This window comes from Mastomys coucha, unplaced genomic scaffold (genome assembly GCF_008632895.1).
Source record: "Mastomys coucha isolate ucsf_1 unplaced genomic scaffold, UCSF_Mcou_1 pScaffold16, whole genome shotgun sequence".
NCBI classification, from domain to species: Eukaryota; Metazoa; Chordata; class Mammalia; order Rodentia; family Muridae; genus Mastomys; species Mastomys coucha.
The window spans coordinates 10,817,635-10,834,516 of NW_022196898.1; the positions used below are offsets into that span (position 1 = coordinate 10,817,635).

A 16,882-nucleotide genomic window follows, 5' to 3' on the forward strand; every position below is an offset into this window, starting at 1 on the left:
AAACATATGTCCTCTAAAGGATCTCTTTTGAAAAGCTGTGCAATAACTGTGCAGCTTTAAAGCGTTCCAGCATTGGCATGACTTTCCCCAGGACCCCCAACTCTCACCACCTAATGAGACATGGAAATCTTCCTATTATTTTCAAATACATTTGTTACATTTTTTTAAAAAATAAAGACTAAACAGTGGAACTACTTATATTAAATAGATTTGAATGCTGTGTTATAAGCTGTTTTCTTTACACTAGTATTTATGTTTTAATTGATGTTGATACAGTTTTCATTTTCTGAATGTCTTTTAATATTGAATCTGTAATCAGTAAAAATGACATGAAATATTTCCAAAGTTCCAAACTCCATCTTCTTTGTGCCTTGTTACTACCACCCTATTTATTTAACCAAAATATTTAATATTCCATATTCACATTTCTTTGGAAATTGGCAGCTTTTTCCTATTACTCTCTAAAGTTTATAATTATCCTACAAAAGTTTTATGAGAAATAGAATTTATAATGTTTTGGTGAATATTGTAGTGGAAATGCTATATTTTATACTAAAAGCAACTTTTATCCATTTCTCATTTCACTGTATGAATAGCCTATTTAATGTTCATAGAGTAAGATGCACAGTAGTCCTTTTTGATTAGATCTGTTTTTGTGTATGGCTTAGTGTATCTTATCATTTTAATTTAGGTTTAAGAAAATCAAACTACAGGAAATACTTAAAGTTTTTGTCCCACAAATTCTATTTCTACATATTCAAATTAGAAAATTATCCAAAATGCCTATTGTTATATTTCCTTTGCAAAATTATTCATAATATGAAAACAATGAAAGTAATGTCTAGATGACTGAAGAGTCACCCATACCATGTGCACTGTTTGCTATCTGAGGTGCAATCAGAAAATGAAAACATTGAAGCTGCTAAGGCACTGCTTTCTGAAAACAGTAACCAAGTTGTACTGTGATCACAGCCATATAAACGTCTGTGCAAACAGAAAACTGCACAAGAGGAAAACAGAGTCAGAATACTGCTTGAACTTTTTTTTTAATTTTGTTTATTTGTTGGTAAATTTCTGCAGTTCTCATCTTATTTTAAATTATGAGATTAAATATGTTGAGAATTTTTTTTTAATTTTAATTTACCAATGTAAAGGACATGTAAAAGTTTTGTCTTGTTTTAATGAGGCTGGTAAACCCAGATGAAAATTTCCTCAGTTTTTCAGAAAAAGAAAGAGACTTAAGTCTATATTTAGCAGTCAGCAGATAGATCCCATTCTGTTGGTGTGGCTGTTAAGAGAAACTATGTTTTAAAGTTGGCTTTATTCAGTTTCCAACCGAGTACATCTAGTATCTGACAGACTCTCTCTGCTGTCTCTCACTAGTTAAACTTTTGCAATAAGCTGTCTCCTATACTATTTTCCTAAACTCGAAGTCAAAACTGCAGCAAAAATGACCAATGGACTCCAAAATCTTAGGAGATGCTGCTTCCCCAGTGCACTCTGGACGCATTGCTAGTTATCAGCTCTGGTTAACTATCTGTACAACTCTCCCGTGCGCATTCCACAAAAGTGAAGTATAAATTGTAGTCAAGTAGTCCTTATCCTATAGAAGCCATACATGCACCAACAGAACTCACAGATGCACCCTCTTTAAGGCCATAGGTTTTCCGCCAATGTGGTAATAGCGACACATAGTGTCAAATCTTCTGCTTCAACTTGCTCTTAGTCAGACTTAGGAAAGAGAGTTATTGAGAGCTGACTAGAGGACACCTGGACCTGCCTGAGTGCATGTTAAATAAAGTCATAATGGCAGATTGGCTTAAGCAGAAAGGTCACCTTTCTGTTTACTACATGGCATAGATTTAACACAAAATGTACTTTATGGAGAGGTAAACTCACTACATTGTAATGTATTTTTATTCAGGGTATCTCCTCTCCTGGCCCCAGTGATTAGGTCATAGTTTGGAACAGGCTCCTGGGACCTACATTTAGAAGGTCCCACAACTTCCTTTGGTGCTCAGCTAAAAAGGGGGGTTGTTTTGAAACACAACTTGCTTTCTGAATGTTGAGCTCTCCATTACTCATGAGTCTTATTGGTTCTGTTCAAGAAGATGAATATATAATCAATACAGCTTTTTGTAACTTTCTAAATCATCTGTCTTTTTAGTTATTCAGTATACTTAAAAATTGAATAAACTAAGTAAGGGCAGTAGCCGAGTTAGGCCATTGCTCTGCTATAGAATGCAGGTCTTTAGGTAGATGGATGTTTCCAGTATTCATTTACAACATGATTTATAATATGTAGCCAAACACAAGTTCTTAATATGAACCACCTTCTACAATAATAGGATATTAATATAGTTAGGGGCTAGGTTTAAATATGGTTGTTTTATTAGTACTTTAAAAACCATAGCATCTTGTTCTTGCTTAACTAAGAAACAGAGTGTCCAGTGTTTGCATTTGCCTTGTTTGGGGTGGAGGGAGCATCCATGAAGTGTAAAAGCTGTGTCTTTGAAGTATGTGTTGTAAAAATTTGAAGTTTCAAACTAGAGAGTTCAAATGCATTAAGGTCATTCAGTGTTTTAGATCGCCCCCTGGTGGTCAATAGGTCTAACTCCCAGAGGGGAGAGTTGGAAACTTGAGTACAACTCAAAGAGCATATGAATGAGAAAGAGTTCATTTTACCTCTTCCCCATGATCCATCCCCATAGTGAAATTCACAGATATAAAGCAAATACAAAGTAACACAAATGAGTGTCTTTCTCCATCCACTTTCTACAGCTACCAAGGGAATTTCTAGTGCCCAAAAGTGACTCCTGGAAACATTTTGGTTAGAAATGATCTCAAGCTAGAATGTTTTGGGTTTTACTTGGAACTATTTTGTTTTATCCAAAAGTTACAAGTATACAACTGAAAGTTCTTGCCTGACATTCACTAAACTAAGTATTAGTCTTAAATAACTTCAGTAGCACTTGTAAACCCAAAAATTTAACTTTCATTTACTATAAATTAAATGACCTGTATACCTGTATACCAGGTTTAATTTAAAATTTTATTACATTTATTCTTCATTTGTCTATGTGTCTGTTCACATGCATGCATTCACGCCCCATAGTGGAGATCAAAGGATAGTTTGCAGGAATAAGTTCTGTTCTCCAACTGTGTGATCTCAGGACTCCAGCTCAGGGTGTCCAATGGCACAGTGTCTCATGGGCTCCTGCGGCAGATGTAAGCAGCTGTCCTGCCAGCACCCTTTCTCTGGCTCCATGATCTCCAGTCCATGGCAGTGACTTAATCTTTCTTAATCTTTTTTTTGTAATGTCCAGGACACTTTGAAAGAATGCTTGATTACTTTATAAAATGCTTCCTGTTCAGTTTGTCTGGTAGTCCTCAGTTTTAACAATAAGAAGTGATACAAATACCATGATGTGGTGTGTTGGTTTTGGATCACACCAACAGAGTGGTGTCCTGGTGTCTCATTCTTTATTTGTTTATTCGGTGAGAATGGTGGCTGCTGTCTCTCCTCACTATAAAGTCTAGACTTCCCCTCTCTCTAATTAATAAGGACACCAACACAGTACTAGGTAGATGTTTTATTATATACTTTGTATTCGCTGTGAACATATTTTCTTTCTCAAGGACATCCCACTGGGAAGGTGCTAAGATTTGAATACTAAGCACTGCTGAATTATGCTGCTACATTGCTCTGGCTTGCCCCCTTCCTCCATGTACACCTTTGGTCTCTAGTTTGGATAGTTGAATTACCGTTTTCAGAAAGGGCCCACTTGCTCGTGTTGACTGAATCCCGTGCATTTAATGACCTCATAGGTGTGTCGAGAATACCAGCGTGGCAATTGCAACCGAGGAGAGAACGACTGTCGGTTTGCTCATCCTGCTGACAGCACAATGATTGATACCAATGACAACACAGTCACTGTCTGCATGGATTACATCAAGGGGAGATGCTCTCGGGAAAAGTGCAAATACTTCCATCCTCCCGCACACCTGCAAGCCAAGATCAAGGCTGCCCAATACCAGGTCAACCAGGCTGCAGCAGCACAGGCTGCAGCTACTGCAGCTGCCATGGTGAGTGGAGACAGCAGTGCCCTCCTGTCAGCAGTCAGAAATGATAGTGAACAATTTCTCTACTGCAAGCTATTCATCTATTAACCTCTTTCTTACGTTTTTGCTGAAGATATGTTTGTTCAGGTATCCCACACAGTACATAAAGAAGCTACCATTCACAGAAGTGAGGGTAACTACTCAAATGGTTCAGCTTGCTCCTCCTCTTAGCTTAACCCCTAAGACTCTGTCTCATTCTGGATGTAGGGTTTCTGAAATTCCTGCTTCATAGAGAACCACTTGTCTCCTTTCTGATTGAACAACACTGCCATTTCCAGTCTCTGATTTCTGTATGCTGTCGAGCTGGCCTTTGTTCTCCTTGAGTGTGTTCTTCCCCACGTCAAGGCTCTTCTTTACATTTATCTTGCCTTTAATAACATCATCTGAAACTATTTAGGAGAATGGCTTCAACAAAATTGTTTTTAAATTAGCTGCAACATTTTGAATGATCTGCTGTCTAGATCGTGTGAAGTCCTGCTGTGGCAGAAACATGATTATTAAAGTGCCAAATCTTGACTAAGCCATTATACAGGGAAGAGAAAAGCACTAGCACTCAAGGAGTGTTTTTAAAAAATAAACGAATAAGGAGCCTTTGGGATAGATACTAAGTGGTTATCTTAAGATAAACTTCAACGTGACCTAGTAGCTGAGTTGAAGGAGTCCATTTCTTCTTGGCTTAGCTGTTTCAACGCTGTCCTTTTTTACATCAATATATAACTTATCCTCTAAATATTCATACAAAAATCATTGTCATGGCACAGTCAAATGATCATGAGAGAGGTCTTTTCTGTGTTTGTTTATGGATACTTGAGCAAAAATACAGAAGGCAGACTCTCTCCTTTTCTTTTTCTTTCACCACCCTCTCCCCTTTTTTTTCTTTAGAGTATTGTTTGAAATTAACTTCAAAGAGGAATTATCCTCCAATAACAACTCAATAGTGCCTTTATTGTGCATGCTTAGTCTTGTTATTCGTTGTATATGGCATTCCGATGATTTGTTTTTTTATTTGTTTTTTCTCACCTACCCAAAATGCACTGCTGCCCCCATGATGCACCTCTGCTTGCTGTTTATGTTAATGCGCTTGAACCCCACTGGCCCATTGCCATCATGTGCTCGCTGCCTGCTAATTAAGACTCAGTCGGCTGTCAAATCACTGAAGCGACCCCTCGAGGCAACCTTTGACCTGGTACTATGACCTTTCACCTTTTAGCTTGGCATGTAGCTTTATTGTAGATACAGGTTTTTTGGTTTTTGGTTTTGGTTTTTTTTGTTTGTTTTTTGTTTTTGTTTTTGTTTTTTATTTTTTGGTTTTGGTTTGTTTTTGTTTTGTTTTAACCGGTTGAAATATATATAATCCTTTTCCTGTTTAAAGTGGTTAAGTACAATGAAAAACTGAGTGTGGTTTCCTGAAAAATGAGCAGAAACACCTAAAATGCATACATAGATGGATATGGTACAATGAAAGATTGGAATCCCAGCACCCCACATTCAGTTTAACTACACTGTGAAATGTTCTAATGAACTACTCAGAGGACAATGAAGTGTGGTTTCACTCTATATTTATGTACCTGTGTGGTTAGCATGGCTTTAGTGATAGGCTTCTTTTCTTTTAACATATATAGTGCAGTATTTACGGAGTTTGCATGCTCTGGGGCATTTGCATGTGTCAGCAGGCTGGGGAGGGCAGAGCTGGCAGGACCCAGCCAGTCATTGTACAGTTTACTATTAACAGTGCTTTTACTCAGCAGTCCTCACGGGGCTCCCACTGCAGCTTTCCTTCTTACCCAAATAGATGGCTTCTCACAGAAAGCCCGAAGCATTATGGGACATAAAACACCTTACGCATTATAACATGTGCTCTCGTTACTAGTGGGCTTTTGCTGTGGACGAAATAATGCTTCCTTTAAAGCTTTTATCTTGCTTAATTTCTTTAATTGGTTTTGTCAACTGGATTTTTCCCCCTGGGTAGTTAAGTGTTCTGCTGCTTGCTTGCTCATGCTCCCTAACAGTTCTAGCCTACAACTGATCTTTCTTTTTTCTTTTTCTCTTTTTACTGGTATTTGTTTTTATACTATTCACTAAACAGGGAATTCCTCAAGCTGTACTTCCCCCATTGCCAAAGAGGCCTGCTCTTGAAAAAACCAACGGTGCCACCGCAGTCTTTAACACTGGTATTTTCCAATACCAACAGGCTCTAGCCAACATGCAGTTACAGCAGCATACAGCATTTCTCCCACCAGGTAAGGGCGTGGGTGTGCTCTTGAATGCATCTGCTAGGATCTACACAGGGTTCTGCTGTTAAAGCAGGCAGACACCTGCAGCGCAAGCTAGCTGTTAGTCATAGAGAGGGTGCATGGTAAGGTAGTCAAGCGGGAAGACATGGTCAGTTTTCTTACCTGGCTTTCCCTTACAAAAGAAAACTTAAGCTTACTGAGACAGACATGCTTTATATATTTTTGGTGTTTATGCTATTTGGAATTGAAATATTCTCTTTTTTTCTCTTTCCTCAACACTGTTGTATGTTTGTCAAGCTGTGTTATGATGCTGTCCTGCTGTAAGACCCCTTTGCCTTCAAGATTCCACAATTTTATGAAATGACTCAATTTTGACATTTTCAATCTTTAGTCTGCAAAGTTGACAGTTCAAACTTATTTATTCTAAACCTCTTAAAAATGTGCTCTTCATATTAATTATGCATGGCAATATTATTCTTGTTCCTATGCTGAAGTTGAAGTAGCCCTAAGTTCCCTTGGTGCTAAGCTTACTGCTTAGTCATCCCTTGGTATTCCTGTTTAGTGCTGAGTCATGCAGCTATGATTTCAGTTCATTTTCATTTTGGTCACATACACATGCTCCTATGCACAGAGATCTAAGAGTAAAATACTAATAGCTCACTTAATTGGTTAGAAATTTACTACTTAAATATTCTTAATTTATTTCATAAGTCTTTAAACATTTTTTACCTTCTGCTTTGAAACTAATTACCAAGATACACGAATCTCCTTTTCTTTCTTACGCAGTTTTATTTTGAGAACACTTGAAAAATAAATATATTTGATAAAATAATTTATTAATAAATTAGCAAATGAATGGCTAAGTATGTACATCAAAGATCTAGCACATTGAGGTATGGTGACAGTATTTAGAGTATCACATTTTTGTGATATTAGAGAGTGAGATAGTTTATTTTAGACTTATTAGCAGATTAATACATCATGCTCATATTAGATATTACTGGGAAATAAAACTTTTTGTATAGTTTATTTCTGAAAAATGGCCATTTGCACATAGAATCAGTACATCACATACATCTGCTAGCCAAAACATTTCATTAAATGTTCCAGGATAAAATGATAGATATGCTCTTGAGAATTGTTCAGAATGCCTGATAGGGATACCCAAGGCCTCATGCTACTCCATGGCCATCCTGTTGTGTTTGTGGATAGGAATCCTTGGGTCGTTGGCTTCCTAGAATTGCACAGACAAACACAGAACAAATTGCTATGTCTAGTTGTTTTGGTTCAGATTTTTGGGACATTTGTGTATTTATTTACAAATTCTTTGGCTTGAAAATATTGGCAATTTTATCTTTTTAAAACCCCTCTAGAACTAAAGGAAGGCAACCTTACCATATATTCAATTACAATCACATGTGTGGTATCTTGGACAAAATAGGCTCATTTCCCAAAATCCAGCTTATTTTATATAGATATAATATAGAATTAATATAAGTGAAATAGTCTATTAATTGCACTGTAATTTAGACAATACACAGTATTTTTCACAGCTGAGATTTTTAGGGCTCTGAGGTATGTTGTTTACAGTAACTGTAGTTTTGTGAGTCTGCATCATTGAAATTACACTGAAGCACAGTTTGCTAGCTCCATAGAACAGGTGACTACAATACATATAGGAACTTGGTTGTTGACAAGTCAGGGATTTTAGCTAACCATTTGGCTAAAAGAACAGAAAACAAAACAAACAAAAAAACCCCACATATTTAATTTAAGAAAAGAATCAGAATTATATAGTATCTGTTTATCTGATCCACTATTCATGATTCTATCTTCCTGTTTGTCTTTCTATCATTCTGTCTTCAGCTCACTGACATCTCTCTCCCTCCTTCCTTCTCTTCTTGTATTTGTCCTGCCTTTTACTTGCTCAGCACATGTAATTTGTGATTACATGCCCTCCTGACCAGCAGGGGGGATCCAGAAGCAGGTAGGGGCAATGCTTCCTTGCCCCATAGCACTCCTCTTTGTTTTCCACATTTCCTTCCAAAGAGCCACCACTGGCTGAATAATGACTCAGTGCTGTGCTTGCCAAACACCTTCTAGATGTCTTCTCTCCTTTTTTCCCTCAAACCCAAAGTTTGGCTTGATTATCCATGTTCCCAGTGAGAAATATGGGGTCTAGTGAAGTGTAGCAGTTTGTCCCTAAACTCCATGGCTGGAGAGTGTTAGCGGAACTTTAAGGGAGCTGGGCTTGGTTCTCAATAGCTGTGAGCCTGTCATAGAATGGCATGAAAAGGAATTTCAGAAAACAGCCCTTACAAGTCACCAAACTCCACACCTCTTTTATGCCCTTTATCTTACTTAAAGTAAAATAAATATAACTATTTTATTAAGTTCAGTGGAGTTTTTTTTTTTTTGCTTTTGTTTAATTGATTTTTCAGTTTTAGCTACACAGCTTATTGTTTTATATTTACTCTTCAAAAGTAAGCTGGTCATTAACAGGCCAGACATAATATATTGCCCGTTTATGTCATAGAAATTAATTTTGCCCCTTCAGTATGCCAGAAATAAGATTTTTAGTGGCACTGATTTTATTTGATTTTATTTTTGTCTTAAATATAAATAAAGACAAGTTCTAATTTCACTGTACCTGAAGGAAGTAAAGCCTATTCCCGAGAGAATTTTGAGGCCATTCTGTGGTCTCTTTTCCCCTCTGTCTCCTACGCTGTGTAGACCAGGTTCTAAGATGTTCTCCTATTTTCATTCCATTCCCATGCTTCACCATAACCATTACATGTTTGCAAGACCTTGAATACAAGCATTCTGGACTGAGCTCATGAGCTCACATGTAGCCTGTGCCTTAAGAATGCCAATGACCAGGCAATGGGAGAGAATGGGCCTCGGGCCTAAAAATTCATGGCTCCACAGACTTCCATGTCCTCCATCTTGAGTTTTCCATACTTTTTTCCTTCCTTGGAAGCACATCACTTCTCTCTACCTACCATATTTCTCTCAACCAATGTTAGCAGCCAGTTTTAAAAAGAGCTAAACTAGTTTACTTAACTTCTATGTTGGCTCACATTACAATACAGTACTACTAGAAATAAAGAAATGGCCAGGAAAGTGTTAGATGGTGGTGTTTGGACCAGGGAGGCAGGGAAATCTTTAACCTGTTCCTTTTATTATAATCAATATAAGTATAAATATTTATAGTTTTTATGTTAAAATATTTATAAATAATAAAAATAAGGAAGCTGTTGCATATTTGAATATAAGTTTTAACAATTTAATTGACTTCACGTTTTAAGTAGTAAAACAATATTTATTATTTTTAGAGTATGTCATATTATTTTTATAGACCTTACCATAAACTTAAGTAAGCAAAAATTATCACATAGACATTATAGTTAGATCCCTGACTATAACATTTTCCCTCTTCTATTTATGTTTTTTCTTAAAATACTAGTAACTATACCTTTAGTTTACTTATTTACATAAGTATTTTATATTCACACAGATAACTAAATTTTTAATTTAAAAGATACTGTAATTACCATGACACATTTCTCAGAACCACACCATTCTGCTGTGCAAACATCTTTCTAGGGGAAATTGGGAATCAACACATTGGCTTACATTCTATCTTGTGTGAAAAACTGAGGGAAACTTTAATCTGCCTATTTGTACATCATTACTAAATTAACCCATTGGAAGTAAAGATGAATATTATGGTCATTTCAAAAATGGCTTTTGGTTTGGGTAAGAGGGTCCTACAGCACTGTGTCCATACTTGTGAGTTACTGCACCCCAGCTAGTATTGCCATCGCTGCCTTGTATTTATTTGCTACAAATCCCTTCTGAAGCTGTGTGCATTGGTTACAATGATAATGACGATGATAACCCGAACTAAAATTCAGTCAGGAAAAGTTGAGGTTTTAGAGAAAGGTCAGCTCCCTTCTAGCATGCACAGGCTCAGTTGTGCATGAGAGAATGGGATATGGTAGGCAAACTGTAGCAGCATACTCAATTCAAAACCTGTAACTTGGATAATATTTAAAGGGCTTCCATGTTCCTTAAGCAGCACACTATCCTCCTTTATTTTCCTTTGCCATTTTCTTTCCCAGTCCTCCTGCCCTAGAGGGTAGTGCTTATACAAAAATCTAGATCCAGCATTAAGTTGTGCTTGCTGTGTTGTCTCAAATTATATTCTTTGTTATTGGTCTGTTTTGTGTTCTTGCTGCCCTTTCACAAGTCTTTATAGAATAGTACTAGCAAATTACAAATCTACTCAAGTGTCTTACATACTGAGCCCCTCTAGAATATTAGCTTGCTTCCCTAGATCCAGTACTCACTTTAATCTGGCCTCGCTGCCCATGGTCAGATAGCAATAACAGAGGAACTGCAGAGGTAACTGCATTGCCAGTTGAGTGATCTGCATTTCAGTTGTGTTTCTCAATGGCAGTTTGTTGTGTAAAACCATCTCTGACAGGACTCATTTGGCAGATATTTTTCTAACAAATGTTCATCACAGATGCTGCTAGTATTTAAACAGGGTGGGGGCCAAGATTCAAAGATTTAGATAGAAATGCAAAATCATTTTATATCTTAAAACTTAGAATTCTAAAAATAATCTTGTAGACAGAACAGGTTCTCCATATGTGAATGTGGCGTGTACTTGGTAAAAATAGGCAGGTTTTCAGTATTTGTGTGCCAAGGAACAACAGGAGCTATGAATGTGACAGTTGTACTTAGTTCTCACCTTCAGACCACCAGGACTAATGCCCTACGTGAGACCCGTGCATCCTTATTATCTCACTCAGGGTCTTTATGGAAGTCTAATTAGCAAATTCTTGCCTTTGAGTTTTTTAAGCATTGGCTAATCTCAGAAGTCTTGTGGGTCTAGCAGTGAAAAACAGTCTCTTTTGCCAGATACCAACCTATAAACTAGTTTGAGATTCCTAAGAAAGTATGCTCCCCCACAATACGTTTTGTGCATTTGAATTCTAAACTAAAGAAATGAATTTTCACTTTTTTGTGTACTGTTTGTTCATAGGCCTCTAAATAAAGTTTTTGTTTGGGTGGTTAGAGCCTTGTTTGTGTCTGTATGGTTGCTGCTACAGTGAGTAGAGAAATAAAGCCCAAGGGTTAAAATGAGTTTCTGTTCATTACATTGTCAAGTCAGTTTTGTGCATTGAAGTTTTTAGCATTTTAATAGTAAATATGATTTCTAATTGTTCAGGATGTTTAATCTAAAGAAAATATTAATGCATTCATGTGTCGGATGCAGAGGTAGCAAAGCTGTAAGATAGCTAGCAGCTAGGTTAAAACAAAAGCATTACAGAATTTCTTCTAAAGAATTAAATAGGCGTAAACTTTCTTGGAAGTACTCTATTTGTAGGCAGCAGTTAAGAGAAACAAAGTATACCAGCACACAGTGAACTGGCTTTCACTCCTCCCTCGGGACTAGTTCTAACCAACCACTGTGCTAGCTACTGTGTGATCTGACATGTACATGCCACTGTTCCCAGAATAACAATTTTTCTTCTTTGTTCAAATGAATTTCCTAATTACACGTGTGATGGGATGTTTTAATTCTTTTCCCTTTTCAAATCCACCTTCCTGTTGCAATGCATGATGGGCAGGCTCAATATTGTGCATGACACCCGCTACAAGTGTTGGTAGGTGCCAGCTTTGTTTCTTGATTATCTTAAACCTATGGTGCATCTCACAGCCCCTCAAAATCCACTGCTAAGTTTAACTTTTATCTATTGGGCAAATCCATTTCCTTTTTACTAACACTTGTCAATTAAATGCCATTTTCTATTTAATTGACATGGTCCCACATAAATGTTTTCTTTCCACACAAGTTTCCTTTAGTCACTATTAGTGGATTTTGATTGGACTATGAGTTCTGGTATATAAAAACAAGTCTATCTCATAAAAGTAATGATTGTATATTTTCATAATAGTGAATAATAAAAAAAGAACTTTTATTCAAATGGCTAACTGTACAAAGTAAATACCTGTATTTTATTTATACTTTAATGTCTATAAACACTATATAAAATTCTTGTTTTTTAACTTAGCAAATTAAGCCTGTTTGTGTCAATTTTCTTGATTTAATGGTAACAAGCTTTTTCCCCCCCTTTTTTTTCTCTTTCATCCCCCCTTCCCTTCTCTCCTTGGAATGTTGTCCTGCTTTGCGCTGTGATTGCATGTCACTCGCTGGTGATGATGTCCTGTCACATGGCTTCTTGCTATGATAAATACCATGCCCAATGATCTCCTCCATGTTGCCATGGTTTCCATACTGCTACACTCTTCTGTATGTTTGCTTATATGATTTTCCCTCCGAAAGTTCCCATGGTGCACGGTGCTACGCCAGCCACTGTGTCCGCAGCAACAACATCTGCCACAAGTGTTCCCTTCGCTGCAACAGCCACAGCCAACCAGGTTTGCTAATTTACAGCTTTGTTTCTTAAAAACCAACTCTTAATAGGGCCCAGTCCAACAGCTTTAATGTCAGCACATGGATCTCCCATTATGCTCGGTGGGAGTCGTGTGTATGGGAGAGCTGTAGAGGGTGCTTTCATGAGCATGGGTTTTCAAAGATACCTCTTGTTGGCCTACACATTCTCTTTATGATGAGCAGCAGATTCCTTGTATGCCATGTATAAGTGCTTCAAAGTTTTCACATCTCTGTTTCTGAAGCTACTAAACTGATATTTACACAAGCAATTCTCATTTTTCTTAACTAATCAGTACTTTGGCCAACCAAAATGAAAGCAATTATGAGGTTATTCTTAAAGCCTCTGATATATAGTTTTTTTTAGTTCTTTCCTAAATTCTTAATAAAAAAAGAAAATATATAAATGCATTTCTATGCCACAAATGACCACTCTTGTAAATAGTTGTTTTTTATAAAATTTTTAAAATGTAATTTTTGATAAGTAAATTGCTTACTAGAGTTAATTACTTTTATATACAGTGTCTTTCAGCTATGATTCTTGCTATTTTAAATGAAAAATAAAATTAAGGGCTCTCATTTCTACAATTAACCTGAATAAATATTGGAAATATTGGAAAGAAAAGGGGATCATGTATGATAAATAACAGTTAGCCTATGCTCAGTGAAAATATAGAAGAAAGGAACATACAGAATTCTTTTAAGCGGATGGGACCTACTTAAATTTAAATGATAAGAACAAGGATAGACTATTTAAGGTAAAATGGTCATTTAAGGTATTTAAACTCAAAATACCATTACTCCCACCAGCATATTCTGAATTTTCTTTAAAGAAAATATTTTCTAGCTCTGCGCTAATTAAGCTTACATTTTAGAAATCAATCTGGCCTTGAATATGCAGATATGCATGATAAGATGGATAGCATAGTTCAGTAGGGTTGGTGATGTATGGAAGGCGCTAAAACAGGTTCCAGGTGGCCCACTGACTGAAGTTACACAGAGCCTAGTAAGAGTCAAGAGAAGCCTTGTCAGATGGACTCAGTGAAGCGCCCCTGGGACAAGCTCGCCAACTATTGAGGAAACAGATACATTCTCGTTTTTTTCAATATTCCATCTTTTGATGAATTTTCAGCTACTAATATAGTCATTAATAACTTTCTAGAATATAATTCCAAATGGATTTAATTTTAAGTTCCAGATAAGCCTTAAATATTTCTTTGAAAAGAATAATTAGTTTTTCAGACTACCAAAATAGCCTTGGATTTATGCAAACACGTAAGACTCATTTATAAGAACACGAGCGTGTGCATATGTGGCATGATAGTTGTTTTAGCAGAAATATAGATGGATTCGGTACAGACCATTTATGGTGTACATAAACGATGCTGGAGGCTCGTGTGCATATCATATAGAATTGCTGGTGTAAGCAGAACTATAACAAAGCAAATTCAACATGCCCTTGGCCACTTGGGTTGTAAGGGACACTTTACTTCTTGCATTGTGCTGTGACCATTTCATGCATAATTCTTGGGTCTTCATACTATTACTATTTTACAACCAAATAAAAGGGAATGGATATATATATACATACATATATTATATCTACATATACATACATATGTATATGCCTGAGGTATGTTAGCAATGCTGGAAATAGCTCATGCCACAAAATGCAGCCTGCATGCATGCAGAGGTTTATAGCTGGCCCTTCATCTGCATTGAGCGGTGTTGAAGGTCCTTGGTATGTTTCGACAGCCCCATCCTTGATGCTTCTACACTGTTGGGTGCAACATCCTGTCCTGCAGCAGCAGGAACAATGGTATGAGAAGCTTCCTTACGCTTGGAGCACATTTTTGTACCATTTGCCAATGCTGTAAAACTGTGTAAAATGTCAGCTAAGAAATGACAATTAAAAGGCACATAGTGAAGTAGTTTTTAGTAAATCGAGATAGTTGAGGATATTTAAATTAAAACAATAGCAAAAGCCTTCAGGAATGTGAGCTCATTGTTACTCCAACAGACTTTCTGAAATGGACTTAGTGTCATTGGACAGAGTAAGTTAGTCCAACTCACCAGTTGCTTTGCCCAGGTTCACACAACCAGAAACAAATCAGTGTTGTTAGAACCAATGTCCTCAGGCCTCTGCTACACTCAAGCTGTGGGCCTACCTCTCCCACTTACCAGTCTTTAATGGGAGGTTGAAAGAGAATCAGATCACAAGTTCAATTTCCTGGCTCTTGTACATTGGGAAATGTGACCTCTGTACCAGTTTCTTTTTGTGTTTTTTCTCCAACTGTCTGACTCCTTACTTGCGTATTTAAAATGCAGTGAAATGTGTAGTAGAAATGCTGACGTCTGCTCAGGAGAAAACCTATTCTCTTTCCAAGTTATTTTTTAATTACTCTTTTGTAATATTTTAACTTGAGTCAAAAGTTAAAACACTTTGATCTGAATGAAATGTTAGAAGTTGGCTTTCACAAAACTAGCCAAGACATTTTTTTTTACTCTTGATTTCAGTCTTATTGCTAAGAATTTGAAACCACAGGGTGTGTGTGCGTGCGTGTGTGTAGGCCAACAAAAAGGGCTTCTTTTAACAACTGCTATGCATGAAGTTTTGATAGCTGTACTTCTCTTACTTCCTAAGTACTAGTAACATTCGTAGAATAGTATTTAACATGAAGATTACAAGCAGTGATTTGCTTCTCTGGCATTTGCATTTACATAAATTAACTTAATGTCATGTTGACCAGATGAAGGCTGTCACTTCACAGCTGAACCTCACTGTTTTTATAAGTTTAATATTAAGATGTTTTCACCTCCTGGTGGTTGGCTTGCTTGCATGGATCATTCATTAAACGATTTTTTATTTGCTAGATACCCATAATATCTGCCGAACATCTGACTAGCCACAAGTATGTTACCCAGATGTAGAGCTGTCGTCACAAAACAGTAAGTTTATTATGCAAAATAACCACTCTATATTTGTGGTTGGAATATGTTAATATTTAAAATGCAAAATATTGAAGGATAATATATTTTGAGTTTTTATTTCATATTATAAATAATTATAAGCGCAAATAAAATATAGCAAAGGTAATTAGAAGCAATGAGTCAAATTTGATGAACTTACCTTAAAAAGGTACCTTAAAGCCACAGAGCAGGATTTTGGGCTATATGGGACATTCGGTTTCTGCTGCAGTTCTCCTACATTTGTGTGAAAACAGTTAGTGAATATATACATAAGTGGATGTGGCTGTACCTCAAGAAAATGCTTGTTTTCAAAATAGGCAGTGGACTGGATTTGGCTCATAGGCAGTTATTTGGCAAATTGGCATAAGTTATTATTTTACTTTAACTATTATTTCACTTGTTCCTATATGAGAACATATACCCATCTCATCTTATGTAAGACTGTATACAAGATCAGTAGGGAACAATGGTCCATACATGTCTTCATTTGGAACTTGAATCAATTATTTATCAATTGAGTACTTAATACTTCAAGATCGCTAGCTAAATGACAATAGGATTCAGAAGATGCTGCTGTTCCTCACAAGGGCTTAGAATTTTGTGTTTGCTTTCCATAACATTATTTTCAGTACCTGCAGAGTTGTCTATTTTTCATCCATAGAGCACAGATTTATTAAACATATATAAACTTTAGTTGTATGCACTTAGAAGCATGACAAGTACTTTTATTTTTGCATTTACAAAGAGCCATTGAAAACTCAGTCCTGTCAGTGAGGGGTCCATGGTTCTTTGTTGCTTTCTTTCATTTGCTCAGTGACATATTTGCAAGTAAGGTTTGGCACTGCTTTGTGTTAGTTTCCGTGTTAGTGTTGCAATGATGTGAATGATCTCACAACTGTGTATGAAAATGGGAGAGCTTGGAATGAGCTTCCACTGAGGTAGAGGTATGAGAGCCTCTCTTCTCGGTAGTAATAAAGGAAGGGACAGGGAATGCTAGTGTAAGAGAAGAGACCTTGAACTGAAGTAGGAACAGAGCACAGGTCAGGTCTGCAGTGATAGAAATAAATAAATTAAAATAAATAAATAAATA

The 16,882-nt window shown here is 36.7% G+C and overlaps 1 protein-coding gene across 32 annotated transcripts in view; it reads left to right on the plus strand.

Moving 5' to 3' along the window:
* Window positions 1–16,882, plus strand: part of Mbnl1 (muscleblind like splicing regulator 1) — a 169,881-nt gene that overhangs the window by 149,034 nt on the left and 3,965 nt on the right. For 10 of the 32 annotated variants that reach the window (XM_031373942.1, XM_031373964.1, XM_031373944.1 and 7 more), the window contains 6 exons: window positions 3,829–4,086; window positions 5,255–5,308; window positions 6,209–6,362; window positions 11,999–12,034; window positions 12,715–12,809; window positions 15,697–15,771. In XM_031373942.1, the coding sequence (XP_031229802.1) occupies window positions 3,829–4,086; window positions 5,255–5,308; window positions 6,209–6,362; window positions 11,999–12,034; window positions 12,715–12,809; window positions 15,697–15,753 (654 nt within the window). In that variant the 3' untranslated portion in view covers window positions 15,754–15,771. The remainder of the gene's footprint in view (window positions 1–3,828; window positions 4,087–5,254; window positions 5,309–6,208; window positions 6,363–11,998; window positions 12,035–12,714; window positions 12,810–15,696; window positions 15,772–16,882) is intronic. The other 22 variants (XM_031373970.1, XM_031373956.1, XM_031373947.1 and 19 more) reach the window with 13 other exon arrangements.